Source organism: Protopterus annectens, chromosome 4.part0, assembly GCF_019279795.1.
Source record: "Protopterus annectens isolate FY-2018-M chromosome 4.part0, PAN1.0, whole genome shotgun sequence".
NCBI lineage: Eukaryota > Metazoa > Chordata > Ceratodontiformes > Protopteridae > Protopterus > Protopterus annectens.
In genome coordinates, this window is record NC_056733.1 from 1,080,749,436 (window position 1) to 1,080,769,416 (window position 19,981).

Genomic DNA, 19,981 nt, shown 5'->3' on the forward strand with positions numbered 1-19,981 from the left:
GAGATTCCAGCTGGGATTAGGCCTCATTCCACTAGGGCTACTGCCACTTCCACAGCATTTCTAAGGGGGTGGCAACTAAGGATATTTTGGAGGCAGCTACTTGGAGTTCAGTGCATACTTTCTCTAAGCATTATCACCTTCCTCTCTACTCTAAGTCTAGGGCTGGTTTTGCCACAGCTATTCTGCAAGGCATGTTGTCAGTTCCTGCTTCCTTATGATTTGCCAGCCTCCCTTACCTCTGCTTTGGGATTCTACCCAATAGTTAGGACTGCAGCAATGTGGAATGAAGAACATAGTACAGTTTTGTACCTACCATAAATGTAGATGTTCGAGGATCCACATTGCTGCAGTCCAATTTACCCTCCCTCCTTCCCCTCTGTGTTTAGGGGTGGTTGTGTAGGTGAGGTTATATTCTGCTAATTGTGTATATATTGTATATATATTTTTGGTGCAGGTATTTTGGGAGTTTTTGTTTTTGGCCTTATCTTTTCAGGGTCTTCTGACATCTGGGGCAAGAAAAGACTGAGGATATGACGTCGGTCATGCGCATTAGTACCCTGACATATTGACGTCAGTCTAATGCGCCCTGACCGACGTCAGCCATATACTTTGGTATTCGGGCCGACTGGACAGCGGACTACCCAATAGTTAGGACTGCAGCAATGTGGATCCTCGAACATCTACATTTATGGTAGGTACAAAACTGTACTTTTTCTGTACTGGGGACACTTGTTTGTTTAAACTTTTTCCTCTACAAGCAAGGGAGCCCACAGGATTTTTTGCAGGGGGGTGCAAACTCAGCCACGCCCACAGCCACACCCCCTCAACCCACGTAGCCCCACCCACACAGCCATTCCAGTGTCCCATTACTTGGATATTTCTCCCCATTTGTCATAGACACTGTTCAATGTGCATACTGTTTTATGCTTTACTTCTACAATGATTACATATATTTGGATTTAATTTACAACTTTTATTTCAAAAGTTATAGCACAAATACTGATAGACATTTATTAAACCTAAACAAAGCAATAGTCTTACAATGAAAACTGACTCTCTACCTTTGAAACCCACATTCACTGAAACAACATTGAAACCCACATTCAAAGAAAACGTATCTGGCCAGTGGCAGGGTAAGTTTACCTTTGGGCTGTTTTCAAATCATAGGCTCCTTGCACACATTTTTAGAACCATGCAAAAGTTCTTTGATTCACCTTCCTGACTGTATTAATTATACAATATAATAATTGAATTATATCTCTTGTATAATACAGCACTACTTGTTAGAGTGCGTTTTAAATTTATAGTTCTGAACATTTTTCCTTTAAGCAATGAAACAAATCATATGAACCAATAATGACCACCTGCCCAATTCAGAACATTTCAACCATAAAGGGCCACTCAGTCTTCTGTCATACAATCCACCAATATCAATCAATATGCAGAATCTCTGCAGAAGTAAAGGTAATCTGAAACCAATGAAGAGGTTGTTGCTAGAAAACAACTTTATATATTTCAGTGTTTTCATTTACAAATTCAGTGCCTGTTGCCCTTGAAGAATAAAATTGCCTATGTTACATTAAAATAAATGGTAAGCTGGTATATTGCAATAGGGAATGGGTGGCAAGCTGAAAAACAGGTTTATAGTTATTAGGTGTCTCATCCAAAGAAGACATACTAAGGACTGCAGTACCATACCCCCTTAAAATACAAGTGTACATGCTGTAGGAATAGAACCTACAGCCCTTTGCATCAAGATGCAAGTATGCTACCTGCTGTGCTAACACTGCTTTAAAAGTCTATACCACAATAATGATACAATTTGCTAAACAAAACAGTTGCACATTTTAAGCAGACCTAGCATGAGCAGCAGTAACCTTCAATTCCCTTGAATCTCATAATTCCTTGAAAATGCACTTGAAAATAAATTCCACCTGCTAAATAGGGCATTTCTCTCTCTCTGACTCTGTCCGTCTCTCACCACAGACACACGCACACACACAGACACACCTCAACTTCTTAGTGCAAGAAATCTGGACAAAGCCTAAAATAAACAGGGACAGATTATAAATATTCCTTTCATGAACTTATAAAATTGCTAGAATAACAGGATTTGTGTTGGTATGCATTTTTCTAAAGGATTTGATGTCTAAAACTATTTAGCAACTTCAGTCGTTTTTAGGAGAAATATGGGGTAAACATCTGGGCATTCTGCAAACACCTGGACAGCTGAGGGGTATGCTACCTACACACACACACTCAAAGGCCTCAAACTAGGGACACATTTAGAAAGTTGCTAGAATAACAGGATTTGTGTTAGAATATATTTTATGAAGGATATCAAGTCTGAAACTCAAATGCATGTCATTTAGTTAGTAACTTTAATCCTTAGCTCATCCCAGTGATTTGTCAAAAACAGAATTTGAGGAACAGACCAAAAATATAATGCAAAAATCTGGACATTCCGTGAAAATCTGTACAGTTGAGAAGTATGAGTCACACGCATTCATCCCCCTACCTCCTTAGAAAGTGGACAGAACAGGTTTTTGCATTAGTATGCATTTTCTGAAAGATATGAAGTCTGAAGCTGAAATGTCTGCCATTATTTTCTGAGTTCAGTCCTCAATGATTTTCCAAAAAACACAACTTTAAGAAACCAAAAATATGAGGCAAAAATCTGGATAATTGCATGGTATGAACCCCCCCCCCCATACACACACACACACACACACACACACACACACACACACACACACACACACACACACACACACACACACACACACACACACACACATTCACCCTCCTACCTCCCTCTTTCTCTGACACCACGGTCAGTAACATTCTCACAGGGCTCTAACCCCAAATCACCAAACAATGTCTCTAATATCAGGACAAACTCTACATTAACATTTTCCTTAGACAACTTACAGAAACTAAAGACATCCTGTATTTTAAGCAATAACTTATGCTGCATGAATGCTTCTGCCAAAGAAAAACTCCACATTAGCATTTTCTTGGATATCAAATGCTAGTCTCATCAAAAAATTAAGTAACACTAAAATGCATTACATTTTTGTTTCAAGGCTAAGCTTGTATCTCAGAGTATGTCTTTCTTTTGAGGAGAAAGCTTTATCAAATCACACACACACTCACTCTGCAGAACAGGCAGAAAGCAAGAGAGGCAAAGCTCATTTTTAGACGTACATGCCAGGAACTGCAGATACATGATACAGACAGAATCTTCATCTCAGAGTCTCAACACATAGTTATTCAATCCCATATTTCAGTTTGAGAACCACAGCCTTCATCAACTCTTTTTATTCCTCTCAAAGACTACATTAAAGTTGAAGAAGTAGACCACACAGATGATATCTCACATGCAAATGTGACACGGAAACATGCCCACAGCTTGGTGGCATGTCTTTCTGTACAATCTGAACTGCAGTAAAGAGATTGAAACCTGGCTTGCATTTTTTACAACAACTTGTGCTGATGCACCTTTGGCAAGAAATAAATAAATAATAATAATATATCAATTTGTTAACCAGGTAGACCCACTAGACATACGTCCCTTTTCAGGAGTGACCCATGAGTAATATCTGGGTAAGTGACTTGCTTGTGGTCACACAGTAGGTGAATAAGGGCTAAGGGAGTCAAACCCTGAAAGACACGAACTAGATCATAACATAAAACCTCTGCGCCAACTGCCAGCCATAAGTTGTAAATGAAAAAGTGTATAAAATAAACTTTCTGCTGAGCACTTCAGAAGAAAAGCCATGTATGCTTGCTTATTGCATAGCTAATGTAAGAGAAAATGACAGAGACAGGCAAACCAGCAGGTTTGGAAGCATCAGAAGTGGCATAAAAGATAAAATGTTAAGAAAATTCAGCAGGTGTGGACATGCAAGAAGAAATGCTGTTTTCCTGAGTGTGGTGGGAATGATGACAGAAGCACAATAATACATGAAACTGCATGTACTTATGTGGGTGTGACATGCAAACCACAGCACAATTAAGACCTAGAGAGGCAGTGGAGAAAAATAAAATGAAAAGGCATCAGTGTGAACATAGGTGGGGTCTCCAGGAATGGAATGGCAATTTGTTTACAAGGCAAACAAACTCAACTTGGTCTTTCAGACAACTCTCTCTCTCTTACTGGAAAGAGACATGGCAACAGTGTGGTATAGCTTTATTTCCCTATGTAAAAGTTTACACAACAGGTACACATATCATTGAAACTGCAGTGAAGTGTAAGGGGGCGCTGAACTCCTGAATGTGTCATCCTTTGTATGAGACATTAAACAGAGGCCCCATATACTTGAGTTTGGGGTAGGTGCCATAGGATCTTTCACATTCACATAAATATCAAAAAGAGTAGGGGAAGTTCCCTGATGCCCTGGCCAAAATTCCCTTAGTACTACTAGTATAAATACTACCTCAGGTCTCCCCTGAAAAGGAGCTGGCTACTAGCCTAATGGGACTGACCTGGTCAACAAAGAATAAATTAATATAGCTTAAATGACAGAATAACCTACCAAAATGACTCTCTGAAATTCAGATAGTTAAATATCATTACAGAGGGAGCCCCTGAATTATTTCAGCCCAATTACAGCAACTGATCACCATTATTAAGGCAAAACATGGAAGCAAACTAAAATATGGTTAAAAAGGTAAGGAAATATGCCTCCCAATTCAACTTCTTAGTCATTTTGCAAATTAATGTAAATAGCAATGGGATATTACAATAAAGACTAATGAACAGTCATCCCTCCCTTACACACACACACACACACACACACACACACACACACACACACACACACACACACACACACACACACACACACACACACACACACACACCACTTCCAGTAAGTCTGAAAAGACCGGCTACAGTGCTGGTTTGTCTGCAACATAAAGCCTGCCAAACTATGAAAGAAGCAGAGAATCTGTAAGTATTAAAAAAGCTAGAAGCTTCCCTTGAGCTGATGGAGATGATAACTATCATTAAACTCTGCCCTGGAGAAAATGGTTGATGTTGCCAATTAGCAATGCTTATAGACTACAAAAAAGACGAGCATGTTTTCTTCCATGTGCAGGTCCTATTATTCCTTGTCTTAGTGAGGGATCCAAAGATCCATATTAGAAGACAGAGAAGCAAAAGAAAATCAAGAAAACACAGACAATAATATGTAATCTGGAAATGAAAATTTTCTGCTTTTTTTTTCCCTTTATGTTGAATTTATTTCTACGGATATTTGTAATGTGCAATCATGGCAATGTCAGCCTAAAGACCATGCATACTCAGTCATAGACCCATCTTTTATGAGGCATCACTCAATAGCCGGTGCTGCAGTTTTCTAAACCCAACAATTAAGTAGAGTTAACATAGTGTCCCCATGCAGAGGAATAGTGTCTACAGTTTATTTCTGGATCCTGTACTCCATGAAGTTACTACCAACTCCATAAACTTTAGTCTCTAATCAGGAGTACTGCGGACAATAGCAATCAGCTGTTCAGTTTTCAAAAACTGAGTCTGCATTGAGACCCATCTTTTATGGTGATGTGAGGAGAGTAGTAAACCATACAATTTATAACAAACATCACTGACTGTTTTATACTTTCGGATTAATATTATTGACCATATGATCTCACCTGCATAAACGCCACAGTATTGATCCTCTAGCAGTTAAAAATTTACAGCATAGCGTAACATTTGTTACCGAACAAACCGGCTGTGTTAACTGTCTGTACACCAGTAACGCTACTAAAATGATAAACAGAGCACACACCAGCTACTCAGACAATAAATGGAGCACACCAGCTACTGAATGGATGCAGTAAACAATAAACGGAACACACAGCCTTGGGGGAAGCTCTCCTTACCATGGATGATCTGCCACCATTTTTTCTGCGCACTTTTCTGTTTAAATAGTGTGCGATGCACGCATGAGTCTTTACAGGTCTTGCTGCTGTAAAAGTGGGCGGGCATTCCCTCGCTCTATAGTTCCAGCACCCATGCGCAAGTACCTGTTCCGTTTGAATGACTGGATGCAAAGAGCATTCTTAAAGAACAACGCCCTTACAAATTTTTGTTTTAAGTAGAAGTAAATTAATCTCCTGGCCAGCCGATTCCAGGGGGGTGCAAGTGCACCCCCTTGCACCTGCCTGCGGGCGCCCTTGTCTACAAGCCCTTATATATTTGTTCTTACTGCATTTTTTTGCGTGTGCTTGTATCTGTGTCCTGCCTTACTGATCATCAGGCATCCTACTATCAGACTTGAGTCTTTTTTTTTTTTTTTTTTTTTTAGCATTGAGGTGTAAACCAAATGTGAGCGTAACCCATGCAGCCCACTGCAGCACAACCAAACAAAAAAAAAAAAAAAAAAAAAAAAAGCACCAGGAAAACATGTAATCTAAACTTAAGCTCAACAAGACGTAAAATCCATATCATCTGATGAAGTTTGATTGTGTTTTATGGCGAAAGTGCTTAACTATGTTTTGCTGAAGAATTGTGCAGTAAATGATGTATATATTTTTATTCTGAAATTCTTTGCCTCCTCTGATGATCTGGAAAGTCTGGATATGGATTTTTTTCACTTGTGTTAGCATTGAGGTGTCCCAACTCTACTGTGGTGACAGCTATTTAAAGGGGCCATTGTTTTTTTTTTTTAAACAGGTCCTAGCCCCCACCCCTAGCTGGGGAGGAGACGTAATCTACATCACCTTGGTGACTCACAATACCCCTCCCCCAGTGAGAGCATGTTATTGTGCACTTGCTGATGAGGACTACCCAAGGATGATGGCTTGATGAGCTATAAGCAGACCTTCAGGATAACTTCCACACATGCAGCTCCTCCAAGGGATTGTGGCTCTATGCATTCTGCTGTTGTCCCACCTCCCCTGCCAGTGTCATCAAGCACCTGAACTTTTAATCAAACTCCATCTGCCTGCAACATAGTCAGAACTTATCACTCAGTGCTGATTTTGCTAGCTGTTCACACTACCTGTTACCTTCTTTCTTTTGATTATGAGAGGGTGTTGGTGCCAGGTAAAACTTTACAGTCAATAATGACATTTCATATAAGAGTGAAATCTATGAAATTTTGTAATACCTCTGATATTTGTTTTTCTGATTCACAAGCTCTTTAGGTATAATTAATTTTAGAAACAAAAGTTGTAGTCTTCTGTTGTATCTGTCATGTCAGATGTTTATTTTCTGCTTTAAGATTGTTTATGTGGGAATACATGATGATCTGCCTGTATTTCTGTGTGAATCTCCTGGAATAAACGTATATCAGGGAAAAAAAATTCCTGATTCTGTTGATTAGTTACCGTGCAACAGCAGATGAAATAAACAATCCTGGCATAAAAAGAATACCCTTTAACATCTTTGTCTTTTCTTACTAGGAACTGTCTCTCTATACTTTGGGTAATCTGGCTGCAGACAGCAAAGCTGTAAGAAAGAAAATGCTCCTACAGGGCGCAATCCCATCGTTAATGTTCTGCATACAGGTAGCTGCATACTGCATTTTGTTCCCGTTATTCATTCTGTGCAAACATAAGACTTGTAGCCTGTAGGTATGGCCTTTTGTGTCTGTATAACTTATACCTTTTTATGATACCTTTATACAGTTTTATATATTTTTGCATTAGTAAGACCCCACTGCTGAAATAGCAAACCCGTAGTACTAGAATAACTGTTGCATTTATTCATTCATCCATTCATTCTTTCACTAATCAGGTTTAAGTAGGTTGGCTACAAGGACCCTGTCTCAGTCATGATCTAGGTAAAAGGCAAACACCTGAAACCAAACAATTCAAAGCAGATATATATATATACAAAGCAGAATTGGACAATTTAAAGAATAAAAGATGTAATGAGAACAGTGTTACAGAACTAAAATGAATATATACTTAGTGACATAATCACGCTAGTTAAATACTCTTTGCTTCTAAATCTTCCTCCCCTCCCTCTAATCTACTTATTTTATTTATACCTTTGAAGACTGAATCTTGAAGTGTGTTTTTATTGGCACCTTATAGATTGTGCTCTAATTGCAGTGTTCTAACTGTGATGTAATAGTATTTTTACTTAATTTATCAACTTAATCTCTGTGATTGAATGTGCACTTATCATGTGAGTTTCTTATTTTTGTACTTTTGTATAACTTTTTACAATTTTTAATTGTCTCTGGAGCTTTTCTCCCTGGGTCTCCACTGAAAATGGCCATTCCGGTAAAGAAATGTAAAATAAAATAAATTAACAGAAGTCTAAATGGGTATGTGCTGGTTGCTTGGCCTATAGAGAAGGATCCCTAATGACAGCCCAGCTAATCTAGGTGTGTTTAGCAACCTGGGTGTTGGAAGAGTTGGCTGAGAAGAGTAGGTATGAAGTTGCCTAGCCTGTTTGTTTCCCCTGAGGATAGGGGGTTGTAAGTGCTGGTGTCATCTCATAGCCTTATCTCCCATTAATGAATCCCTAGAGGAGACCAGACACCTTGTCGGAGAGGAAGCAATATGGCTCTTTGAGAGGCTAAGGCCATTACTTTGGTAAGCAGGGAAGGCTGGGGAAGACGGCAGAAAACACCTGCTTAGCATTTATATGGGTTGGATTGTAGTATTTTCCCAGATGGTCAGAGGAGTGAAAGAAGAATTAAAAAAAAAGGTTCAGAAGAGTGTACAATTCTCAAACACCTTTTAAAATTTTGGGAGTTGGCATAATGGTTAAGGTGACTACATCACAGACACAAGGTACGGGTTTTATTCTCACCTTTGACAAAACTTGGCTAAATGTAAAATGGCTCACAAAGGCTGCTAGCTTATTACTTATGAAAAATAATGTACTATACTCATGGTGTATTCGGTAATAATGAGACAAGTGACTTTATTTTTTAGAGTATTCATAATGCTTTGTTGTATTCATCTGCACTGAAGATTATCTTTACTAGCTGTACAGAATTCCAGAGAGGAGGTGCAGTAATAAAAGGAGGATGTGGCCCCCGTTTTAAAATTAGTTCTTAGAGTTTCTTTTGTACTAGGAGCTTTAGTTCTTTTGGAAACCTTAGGAGGAGGTTCATGACTGGGTGGTAGACAAGGAAATGGTTCAAAAAACTAGTTTGTAATTCGGCATAGCTGGTCAGACAGTTCCTTAACAGGAGATGCTGTGTTGTCTCTAGAAGCTTCTTCAGTGTTCTAACCATGGGGCCAAAAGAATGGATTTTAGAACATTACGGTGGCCATCTTGTAGTGTGAGACATTGGTAAAGAAAGATAAAACAAGAAATGGAAGGCTGTACGCTAGTTATGGCATAAAAACTTGTAACAGAGGATGAACTGACTGACTGGTTTTGGGAACCTACTTCCCTTTTAGCAAACCCCAGTTTGGTTCCTAGTCTCATTATATAAAAAAGAAAGAGGAAAAACTATATTATTTCATTTAACTATGTTTTCCTAGTAGACTTCTTGGCTTAGAAGGATAAAAGTCATGACAACAGTCTAGGGTTTGGTAAGCAGCTTCAAAGCTGGTAGAGGCAAGGATAGGGGATGATAAGGTGATGCCTGCTCACCTTCTCCAGGAGAAACAGTGTGTCTAGATGACATTTGTGCTCAAGTCACAAGCACTGTTGATGATACCACTGTCATGGGATTCAGACTGAGGACAGCACTGAATCTGAATCTCCCTGTCAAGAATTCTCTTTCTCTGAGACTTTTTCCTGAATGTGCCAGTGTGTCAGTCCCTCAGAAAATACTATGAATTGTTACAGCTGGAATTCCTGGATCCTCCTCCCATACCCCAGTACTGCCAGCATTGGAGGATGTCTTTGTCACAGCCTGTAGTTTCCCTGATAGCTGCCTGTCACACCTAAGAAAGTAGGTAGAATGTAGAGTTCCTCAGTCTTTGAAATTTCTGTACATTCATGCCAGACCTGACCCAGTAGCTATAGTTTTAATCAAGCCAACTTCTGTCAGGCATTTGTAACCCTGATCCTCCCCTTTTGACAAGGATGATAAAACAATTGAGCCATTGGGGAAAAGTGTATGCTTCACCAACTTTAATTTTTAGAATGTTGAATTGTATATTTATTTATTCTGACTAATTGTGAAAGTATGAGGAATGTTTTATCTGCAGTTCCTTCTTTTGAGGAAAAATCCGCTTTGTATTGTTTAGTTTTTTTCTATTTCTCAGGTCACTGCTCATTGTTTAAAGTGGAGTTTATGACTCTGAATACTACATCCAGGGCTGTTGTCAGTGGTGCTATGTTGAGGAGGCTTGCATGGCTACATTCTGAAAACCTCCCAGGAGATGTAAACGTGACTTTAAATTCATTGGACAGAGGTTTCGTTTTTGGTCCCTCTGCTGCAGAAGATATCAAAATATGTGATGACAGGGGTAAACTCATACAGGGAATCTGTCATATTTTTCAGCCCTGCTTTTATAAATTTTCCAAGGGTTTTTCTGCTCCTTTGTCCAGTTTTGGCAAGAAATAAAACACAGTCTCAGCAAAATGCCAGTAAGCAGATGGTTAAAAAACAGTGAGAGAGAAGTTCCAAAAAGAAAGCAGGAACCCCTCAAAACAAAAGACAGTCACATAAGTTAGAATAACTGTGTAAGGCAGTCCCTTATCCCTCCCAGAAAGTCTTGATCTCCATTTTTCTCTTTGGTAGCGGATCATTTCAGACAAATGGGTTCCGAGGCTGAGTCATCAGGGGTACAAATGGCAGTGGGAAGAAATTCCTCCTTTGAAGGGAATTATTCCACATCCACCAGACCAAACCCCTCTGTTCCCTCCAGTCCTACGGCACATGCTTTTTCAGTGGTAATAAAAACATTTCTTCCTTTCCAGTGGAGAAGAGGCTTGTATTCAAGAATGTTTCTGGTGCCAAAGAAAGAAAATGCATAGAGACTTGTTCTGGACATTTTTTTTATTAAGCCAGTTTATGATAGTAATGTTTTAATTACACAGTCTTTTACCCCTGTTTCCTCATGTGAGTTTTTTGTAACCTTAGATTTAAAAGATGCTCATCAGATTCCTATCCATCCAGACTTTAGGCATTACTTAAGGTTTTATGTGTCTGGATCACATTATCTGTTCTCTGCCTTACCCTTTGGGCTATCCGCTGCAAAGTGTCTAGCTCCAGTTTTAGCACATTGCAGGCTACAGGGAATCCACATTTCCATATTTAGATGACTTGCTTAACTTTGCAGTCTTATTCAAAATGTCAGGAATCTCTTACTTGGGTGAGAGAGAGCAGGCTGGGATCCCAAGAGAACATTCAAAAGTCTTTTTTGACTCCATCACACAGGATTGTGTTCTTGGAGTATCTGCTAGACACTTCAGCACAAAGAGCTTTTCTTCCACAGGAAAAAAAATAGCTCTATATTTAGATCTCTTTCAGGGGTTTTCCACTCAAACATTAGTCACTGAGAGGGAATACGTCAAGATTCTGTGCCCATGGCATTTGTGATGCTTGGCAAGACTCCATATGAGAAAGATACAATGGTATCTGAGATCTCTTTGGTCCCAGTACTAACACCTGTTATCTTTTTAGATTCCAGTTCTAGAATTTGTGAGTAGAGAAATCAGTTGATGGAGATGTCAAATATCCCTAAATTCAGGTCTCCCTTTCTTCCCTCCTGCTCCAGAACAGTCAGACCACAGATACTCCAAACTTTGCTTGGGGAGCAGTGTCAAGGGGAATAAAAGTGCAAGGTGTCTGGGACAGCAGAGATGGCCACAAGCATATAAATGTAAAATAGATACTTGGCTTTATCAAGGCACTCAACTCTCTGAATCACCTGTGGTTCCCAGGACTACTTCAAGTTGTTATGGACAATAACACAATGATGTGGTACATATGCAAGGGGGAACTAGGTCTTAACCCCTATGCAGACTAGCCATGTTATCATGGGATATAGCTTTACAGTGCAATCTCACTCTATAGGCTTCCTCCATTCTGTCAGAGGACATTTGTGTGGCAGACAAGCTGAATAAGACAAAGGCAGACCCCCCGTGAATGGAAACTAGATCAGAGGGGTCTTCCAAGATTTGATCCATGTGGGGAATTCCTCAAATACACCTTTTTTCTCCTCACTGAACAATTAGCTGGCAAAATTCTGCTCCAGGACTCGAAGCAAGAAGGCCTGGAAGACAGATGCATTTCTTTTCCTTGGACAAGAATGTTCCTAAATGCGTTTTCATCCTTTACACTCCAGGGTACTTTTAAAGATGAAGAAGGAATCCCCCAAGATCATTGTGGTACCCTCTTCTGGTCCAGGCAACAGTGGTTCTTCCTTTTTTTTTTTGGAATTGGCCAAGGGCAGTTACCACAAGCTTCCTCACAGACTGGATCTGCTAACATAAGCACAAGGGTGTTTGATGCATCCCTACCCCAAACAAGTACAACTGACTGCTTGGATGATAGGATGTTAATACCTTTTACGCACCTGTTAGGATCTGCAGTAAGTATTAATGAAGGCAAGAAAGCTTATTACTAGAAAATCATACATTAGCAAATGGAAAAGGTTTTCTAGTTGATGAAAACAACATAACTAGCACTTATTCAGGGTTAGTGTTTCTCTAGTTTTACAATATCTGTGTGGTTTATTTTCCAGTTGCATCTCTTACTGCTTTATCGGGTCTATATTATATTGTCGAAAGTTTCAAACATCGAACACCATATGAGCGATGTTTGAAATTTTGAAAATATAATATAAAAATAAAAAACTATACTTACCTAAACGCTGTAGGCAGGGGGGCAAACCCCCCACAACCCCGCTACTTAAATATTCCTACTACGAGATCACACTGCATTGAAGTAAAGGGAAAATATTCCCTGCGGCAATTCCCGTGTTAGCGCTCGACATTTCAACCAATCTGGTTTGCTCAATACGTGTTCGCCATTTCCAATTTTCGATCACGCAATAGGAACTCACTTTATCAAAGTTCATTTTGTCTTCCATTTCTGTATGTTTGCCCATGGATCCCCCTCTTTTAAGGAATTCCCCATTTCAAATGTTTTTGAAAGGTATATTGCATAACAGACCTCCAAGAAAACCAGTGGCTCTTTGGAATCTTAATTTTGTATAGAGATGCTGTAATGTGCTCCACTTGAAACACCTCATCTAGCTGACTTGAGGTTCTTAACACAAAAAACACATTTTTACTGGTTGCTATGACCTCTGCAGGAAGAGTATCTTCCGATTCTTAACATGGAAGACAGTTTTACTGGTCGTTCTGACCTTAGCAAGAAGAGTACCCGAGTTGAAAGTTTTTACGGTAGGTCAACATTGTCTCATATTCTTACAAAGCACTACAAGCTAGTTTCCTTTTCCAAGTCTAGGTCAAGCTTTGCTAGCACCCTTCTCCAGGGGCTCTTGGACCCTTCTATTTCCACCTTCGAGTTGTTCTAAGCTATGGTAGTCCACCCATATAGGCTACTGCAGTTGTTTAAGTAAACGTACCATAACAGTAGATGTTTGAATGATCACTGCTGTACTAGCTGCTCCCTCCCTCCCTCCCTCCACCCCCATTATTTTTTTGGAATGTTTTTTTTATGCCAGGGTGTTGACATTTGTTTTTTGTTGTGCTTAGCTATGTCCTGTCAGGGCTCCGCCTCCCTCTCTCAATTGGCATGAAAGCTCTGAAGGGCTTTGTGCCCAAATATGTCTTTTTTTTCAGCTCAACTTGAGCTGGATAATCGTTTGGGTATGTGGAAGGTGCCCTGAGGCTTTGCAAGTTGACTGGCTGTTATATCCTAAGCAAGTTGTAGCCCATATAGGTTAGGGTACTTATAGCAGCAGTCACTCAAACATTCACTGTTATGGTAAATTTGCTTGCACAGCTGTATTTTCTGATTGGTGGAACAGAATTTCAGGAAACTAATCATTTAAAGCTGTGATAGAAAATTGAAGAAACAAACGCAGAGAAGCAGAACTTTTCAAATGGTAGGGATATGTAAAATGAGAAAAGAAGGGACATTTAAATTTTGTAAATTGGGAAGGAAGTATAGTTTCAAACAAGGGATTTTGTGAAATATGTGTTACTAAGTGGCTCTATAATGGGTAGGCTTAGAGAGGGAAAGGAGCAAAGAAAAGTAGATGGTGTACTGCTGCTACTGTAAAGCTAAATTAGGTAAGGGAGAAAACCCACATAGGGGTGTATGAAACCATTAATGGAAACCAGACAGACAAAAGCCACAAAGAAACAATTCAAAGAGTAAAGACCTCAGAGAACTCAACAAGGAAGTATGAATGGAACTGAGGTGTGTGAAGTGTCTAAAGGATCACTGATGGTGCATAATTAACAAGTTAAATTAGTTTATTTGTATTTAACTCAAGGGCGTGTAAAAATGAAGATGCAAAGGGTCTTGTGTACCATTTCTTTCTTTCCTATATCTGGTCACCTTTTATTCTTTGCATAGTTAGCAATATTCTGGACACTGAGGTTTGTTTTGGTCATGATTATTACTACTAGAAAACTAATTTCCATTCTATCCTTTGCATTTTTCAGGAGCTTTTCTTCATTCCACACATTCTAGAATTCTTCATGAACTTTCTTCCTTATTTTAAAATCCATCCCCTACACACATTTATAGAAAAGCATTGCTTGCACATCTGCTCATATTTTGCACAGCTCTGCAGAGAGAACAGAATAATTCTAAATACAAATGAGGACATACTGCAGTGTTGAGCAGACAACTCGGTCATGCCGCTTCATCTCTTAGTGCAAAGCTCTGGACAAAGCCTAATATAATGGGGGCTGTGATATAAGGGAAATATTGCTAGCCCAGCTATCTGGAATTTTGTAAATAATTCTGTCATTTGTGAATATTGATATGATTTATACAGAACTGTATGTTACATGCTGAGCTTCAAGGATGCGTCCACAGTGTACCCTACTGGAAAAGAACAGAAATGCATGTAAACTATATACCTGTGCAAATGTATATTATTTTGACAGTAGAAACTAGAACATAAAAGGGTTAACTTGCAAAACGTAAGAGTAGTTGAGGTTATGTTACTTTATAGCTGGGCCATAAACAAGAGAAGTTACGTCTCAGTTTCAGTGTAGCAGACACAATGTTTAGAGCTAGAAGTTTTTTGTATTGTCTTGGAGAGAAGTAATTACTAGGTTTAAAATGTGAGTTTTTTATTGTTTTACGACTTCCAGTTCTGAGCAAACATATGAGAGATATGTATTTTAACACAGAGATGTTAAATTCTTGTGTGTGTGTGTGTGTGTGTGTGTGTGTGTGTGTGTGTGTGTGTGTGTGTGTGTGTGTGTGTGTGTGTGTGTGTGTGTGTGTGTGTGTGTGTGTGTGTGTCAGCCAAACCAGCCAGCCAGCCACTTGGGCAGGAACACAAAGCACTGGTTGGACAGAGAGGGTGCTGGAGGTTTTGGCCTGACCACTTGGCTGAGATCTTAACCCTGTAACTGTGCCAGTGGGGAGTCTTATTGGAGATGTGGAGAAAGAGGGAGAAACCAGCCCCAGACTGACTGTGATCTCTTTGTGCTCTTAAGGGAAATTGCACTTCATCGTGTGTGCATTGGTCGTCCTCCCATTGTGTACGCCCCTCGCTGTTGCCAGTGGTGTGGATTGAGGCGCCTTGATTACTGGGCCAGTACAGGGGCATCACATATTAATTGGTTGGCAGTGGTGAGATAGCCACATCACATATTAATTGGCTTGTAGTGGTGTGGATATTAAATTCCTGTAGCCTGTGTACAGTGGTCACTGAAGGTATTTGTATTGTGCTCTCAATCAGCCATAAAGTGAACATTCAGAGTTCATATCACAATTGTTTTATTTTTTCTTAGCTTAGTTAGTCAGGGAGAGCAGGCAAGCATGTCAGCAGAGGAGTATGGCAAGCTGACAAGGAGCCAGTTGGCTGAGATGTGCCAAACTAAAGGACTGGTGCATGCCAACTTAAGACAGAAATGATTGAAGCTTTGGGCATAGCTGCATCTCAGACCTGCAATCAGGAGGACAACCAGGCTGGCCTTAGAGATGTACAACTCTCAGAAAATGGACAGCTCAACCTTTTCACAGAGGACTAAAAAAATCCAACTGGAATTTAAGAGACTTGAACTAGAGGGCAAGCATTTGGAAATAAAACAGCGGAGAGAATGAGATGTCTAGAGGCTGAAGAACATGAGAAACTGCAACAGCTGGTGGCTGAGGAGAATGAGAGTCAGAAGCAACATGAAAAGGAGATGCTGACTCTTCGCCAGAGTCGTGGAGGTAATGGGGAAGGGAGTAACCAAACCTTAGAAGCAACAAAGATCAGTAAATTTCTTCCATAATTTACAGAGGGTGATAATTTTGACAGTTTCATTCATATGTTTGAAAGTGTATATAAACAGTGTAATGTTGACCAAGGGCGCTGGGTACGGTTCCTGACCCTCTTATTCCATGGTAAAGCTGTAACTGCTATTTCTAAATTGTCTGATACTGATTAGTTAAATTATAATATTGTAAAGAACTGTCTTTTAGAATGCTTTAAGTTAACACCTGAAACTGATAGGAAAAGGTTTTATGAGCATAGACGCAAGGCAGATGAAAGTGTGTGTGAATATATTGCTGAACTAAGCACTTATTTTCATAGATGGGTGAGTGGATGTCAGTTCACCACTTTTGAAGGGCTGGCAGACCTTTTGGTGAGGGAACAAGCCCTTAGCACTTTGCCTGAGGACATGAGAATTTGGTTAGCTGATAGACAATGCAGTACTGCAGATGAGTTGAGGAAGAAGGGAGGCCTATACCTAGCAAGCAGTGCATCGCTGTGCAGGAAAGGGACAGCCAGTGCTGTTCATGGCTCTAAGGGAACCCATGGTGGGCAGCCCAGACTGCCCTAGCAAAGTCCTCCAGTAGCAGGGGAAGCCACTAGTCCAGGTACACTTCCAGGACCAAGGGTTAAATGTTTTAAATGCAACCAGTGGGGTCATGTAGTATATAGATGTCCACGGAGATGAGGTGGGGAACAAAAGGGGGAGAGCCAGTAGTGGGAATGATAATTTGCCAGCAGTAAGTTGTCTCAAGACAACAAGGTACCAAACTACCACAAGAGGTTATATCCTATCTTAGTAAATGGGAAAGAGGCCATTGCTAGGGGAAACACAGTCTCTGACCTAACCATTGTGAAGCCTGCAATGGTTAAAGAGCACTACTTGCTTGGGCAGTCTACTCCAGTCAGAGCTTTAGGAGGGACCCCATTCCAAATACCTTTGGCTAGGGTTCACCTTGACTGGGAGGGTAGAAAAGGAAGCCGGCAAGTAGGTGTGTTTGAGGATATCCTTGCAGATGTCCTGATAGGGAATGATTTTGATAATGCAGTACCCTCTGTGCATGCAGTTACACTCAGTCAGGGTTGGAGACCAGCATGTGGGTCTGGTGGCCTTGGGGAGGCCTAGACAGACCGCAGACTTGCAGCCAGTACTGGTGAGGTGGTTACTTCAGGGAGGGAGTTACACTGTAGCAGTGAGACTGAAGGAAAGCCACAGCTGCTTGTGGGTACTGATGTTCCCTTGGACAGAGTGACTGCAAGGGCAGAGGTGAGTAGTAGTACCCAGGCTAACAGTGAGGCACCGCTGTTAGAGGATACCAGACTTCCTGTGGAAGGGGAGCTGGGAAGGGTTACAAAGAGAGAGTTGAGACAGGCTCAGCTCTCGGACCGTACATTGCAAGGCCTGAGGCAGGTTGCTATGGAGGCACCTGATTCTCAAGGAAAGAGGGAATCTTTATACTGGGACAAAGGGTTACTACATAGAGAGTGGACCTCTGAGAGAGGGCTAGAGGGTCAGAGAATACAGCAGTTGGTAGTGTCCAGAGCCTACCATCTGGCACTTCTAGCCATAGCCCATGATATTCCCTTTGCAGGTCATATAGGCATAAAGTAGACAGAGAGATGTATTATGCATATCTTTTATTGGCTTGGGATTTCCAGAGATGTAACAGGGTACTGGAGGACCTGTGAGCAGTGCCAAAAGATAGGCAAGGCAGGAGACAAGATGAAAGCTCCTTTGATGCATTTGCCTGCGATTGAAGCACCATTTCAGAGGGTGGCTATGGATATCGTGGGGCCTCTGAGTACCCCAAGTTCCACAGGGGATAAATTATCCTAGTGGTAGTAGATTATGCTACCAGATACCCTGAAGAGTGTCTCTCTCCTCCATTGAGGTAGAAAAGGTGGCAAATGCTCTCTCAGAGATTTTCAGCAGGGTAGGTTTCCCAAAAGAAATGCTGACTGACAGAGGTGCCAATTTCATGTTAGACCTGCTGGTTTGTCTGTGGAAGTACTGTGGGGTGAAGCACCTAAAGACCACCCCTACCATCCCCAGACTAATGGTCTTGTGGAGAGGTTAAACTCTACACTCAAGTCCATGCTACGGGTATTTGCAGATCAGTTAAAGAGGGACTGGGACAAATATTTGATACATCTGTTTGCTTACAGAGAATTTCCCCAGGAATCCATAGGTTTTTTACCCTTTGAGTTGATGTATGGGCAATAGAGTGAGGGGGACCTCTTCATTTTATTCGAGATGAGTGGGAGGGTGTGTGTGAAACTTCGGACATTTAAATTTGATTATTTAACGTTCAAAGTTTTCAAACTTTGAACATATAATATAGATCTGACAAAAAGTGATGTCATCCAAGCTAACCCAGCAGTAATAGTTGATATTAATTTAAGAACTCTCTCAGAGAGAGCATTGGCATTTTGTATTTTATCTATGACCTGGAAACATCAACTCATTTGCACTTGTCTTGCCGTAAGTAAGATTTAGGGCATAGTATCTCTTTTAGATATAGACAGGAATATAGTAAAGATTAGTTTAGATGTTTTCTGTATTTATTTGAGACTGTCCTGCAATATCGTTTTAAATATTCCCTGTGATTTTGAACTCTGAAGTTACTGTGTTAATTGACTGAGTATTATCTTGTTCTTTTATTATTTATTATTAAATATATTTAAAACCTATCTTTGTGGCTGATATTTGGGATGCATATTTAAGTTCTTAGCGTACTTGCATATCTGTTTGGTGACACTGTACAGATCATTCCAATAGCCTTGCTCTTGATCAGACTACCATTCGGATTAATATTAACATTATACAGTAGGATTGGACACCCTTTGTTAAGGGTCTGATAGCTGATAAGTAGGGGTTGGTGGCAGTGGAAACTATGTTATAGTCTGGGCAGAAGGGGCATAGCTAGTAAACCTGTTCCAGTCTTCCCCAGGTGTGTGTGTGTGTGTGTGTGTGTGTGTGTGTGTGTGTGTGTTTGTATACAAATCAAATCTCAAAGTGTGTATGTAGCAGCTACTTGGGCAGGGACACGAAGCACTGGTTGGACAGAGAGGGTGCTGGAGGTCTTGGCTTGGCCCCTCAGCTGAGATCTTAACCCTATAGCTGTGCCAGTGGGGAGTCTTATTGGGGATCTGAAGAAAGAGGGAGAAACCATCCCCAGACTGACTATGATCCTTATGTGCTGTTAAGGGAAATTGCACTTTACTCTGTGTGTACTGTTCATCCTCCCATTGTGTACATCCCTCACTCTTGCCAGTGGTGAGGATTGAGGCTCCTTGATTAGTGGGCCAGTGCAGGAGCGTCACAGGGACAAAGGCTGAAAAATAGGGAAAGATTTTAAATAGTGCTCTTATAAACATAGAAAGTAGATAGAATACCAGTTTTGCTGTTAGCATGCATTTTCTGAAGGATATAAAGATTGAAACTTGAATGTGTTACATTAGTTTCTTCAATCATCTGTGATTTGCCAGAAAACTACACATTTTATGAGGAACAGACTAAAAATATGAGGCAAAAATATGGATAATTGAGAGGTATGAGCTCAGCTGCTAGTGGCTGGTGTTACAGCATTATAATCAAACAAATCTGTCCTTCGACAGCTTTGTTCAGTAGAGCAGAGTAAGCTGAAAAGTGATTGGCAACAGTCATACTCACCACATTGCAAAGCACTCG

At 40.4% G+C, this 19,981-nt stretch overlaps 1 protein-coding gene across 3 annotated transcripts in view; it reads left to right on the top strand.

Moving 5' to 3' along the window:
- Positions 1 to 19,981, top strand: part of TMCO6 (transmembrane and coiled-coil domains 6) — a 518,761-nt gene that overhangs the window by 193,442 nt on the left and 305,338 nt on the right. For all 3 annotated transcript variants that reach the window (XM_044069021.1, XM_044069020.1, XM_044069022.1), the window contains exon 5: positions 7,414 to 7,518. In XM_044069021.1, the coding sequence (XP_043924956.1) occupies positions 7,414 to 7,518 (105 nt within the window). The remainder of the gene's footprint in view (positions 1 to 7,413; positions 7,519 to 19,981) is intronic.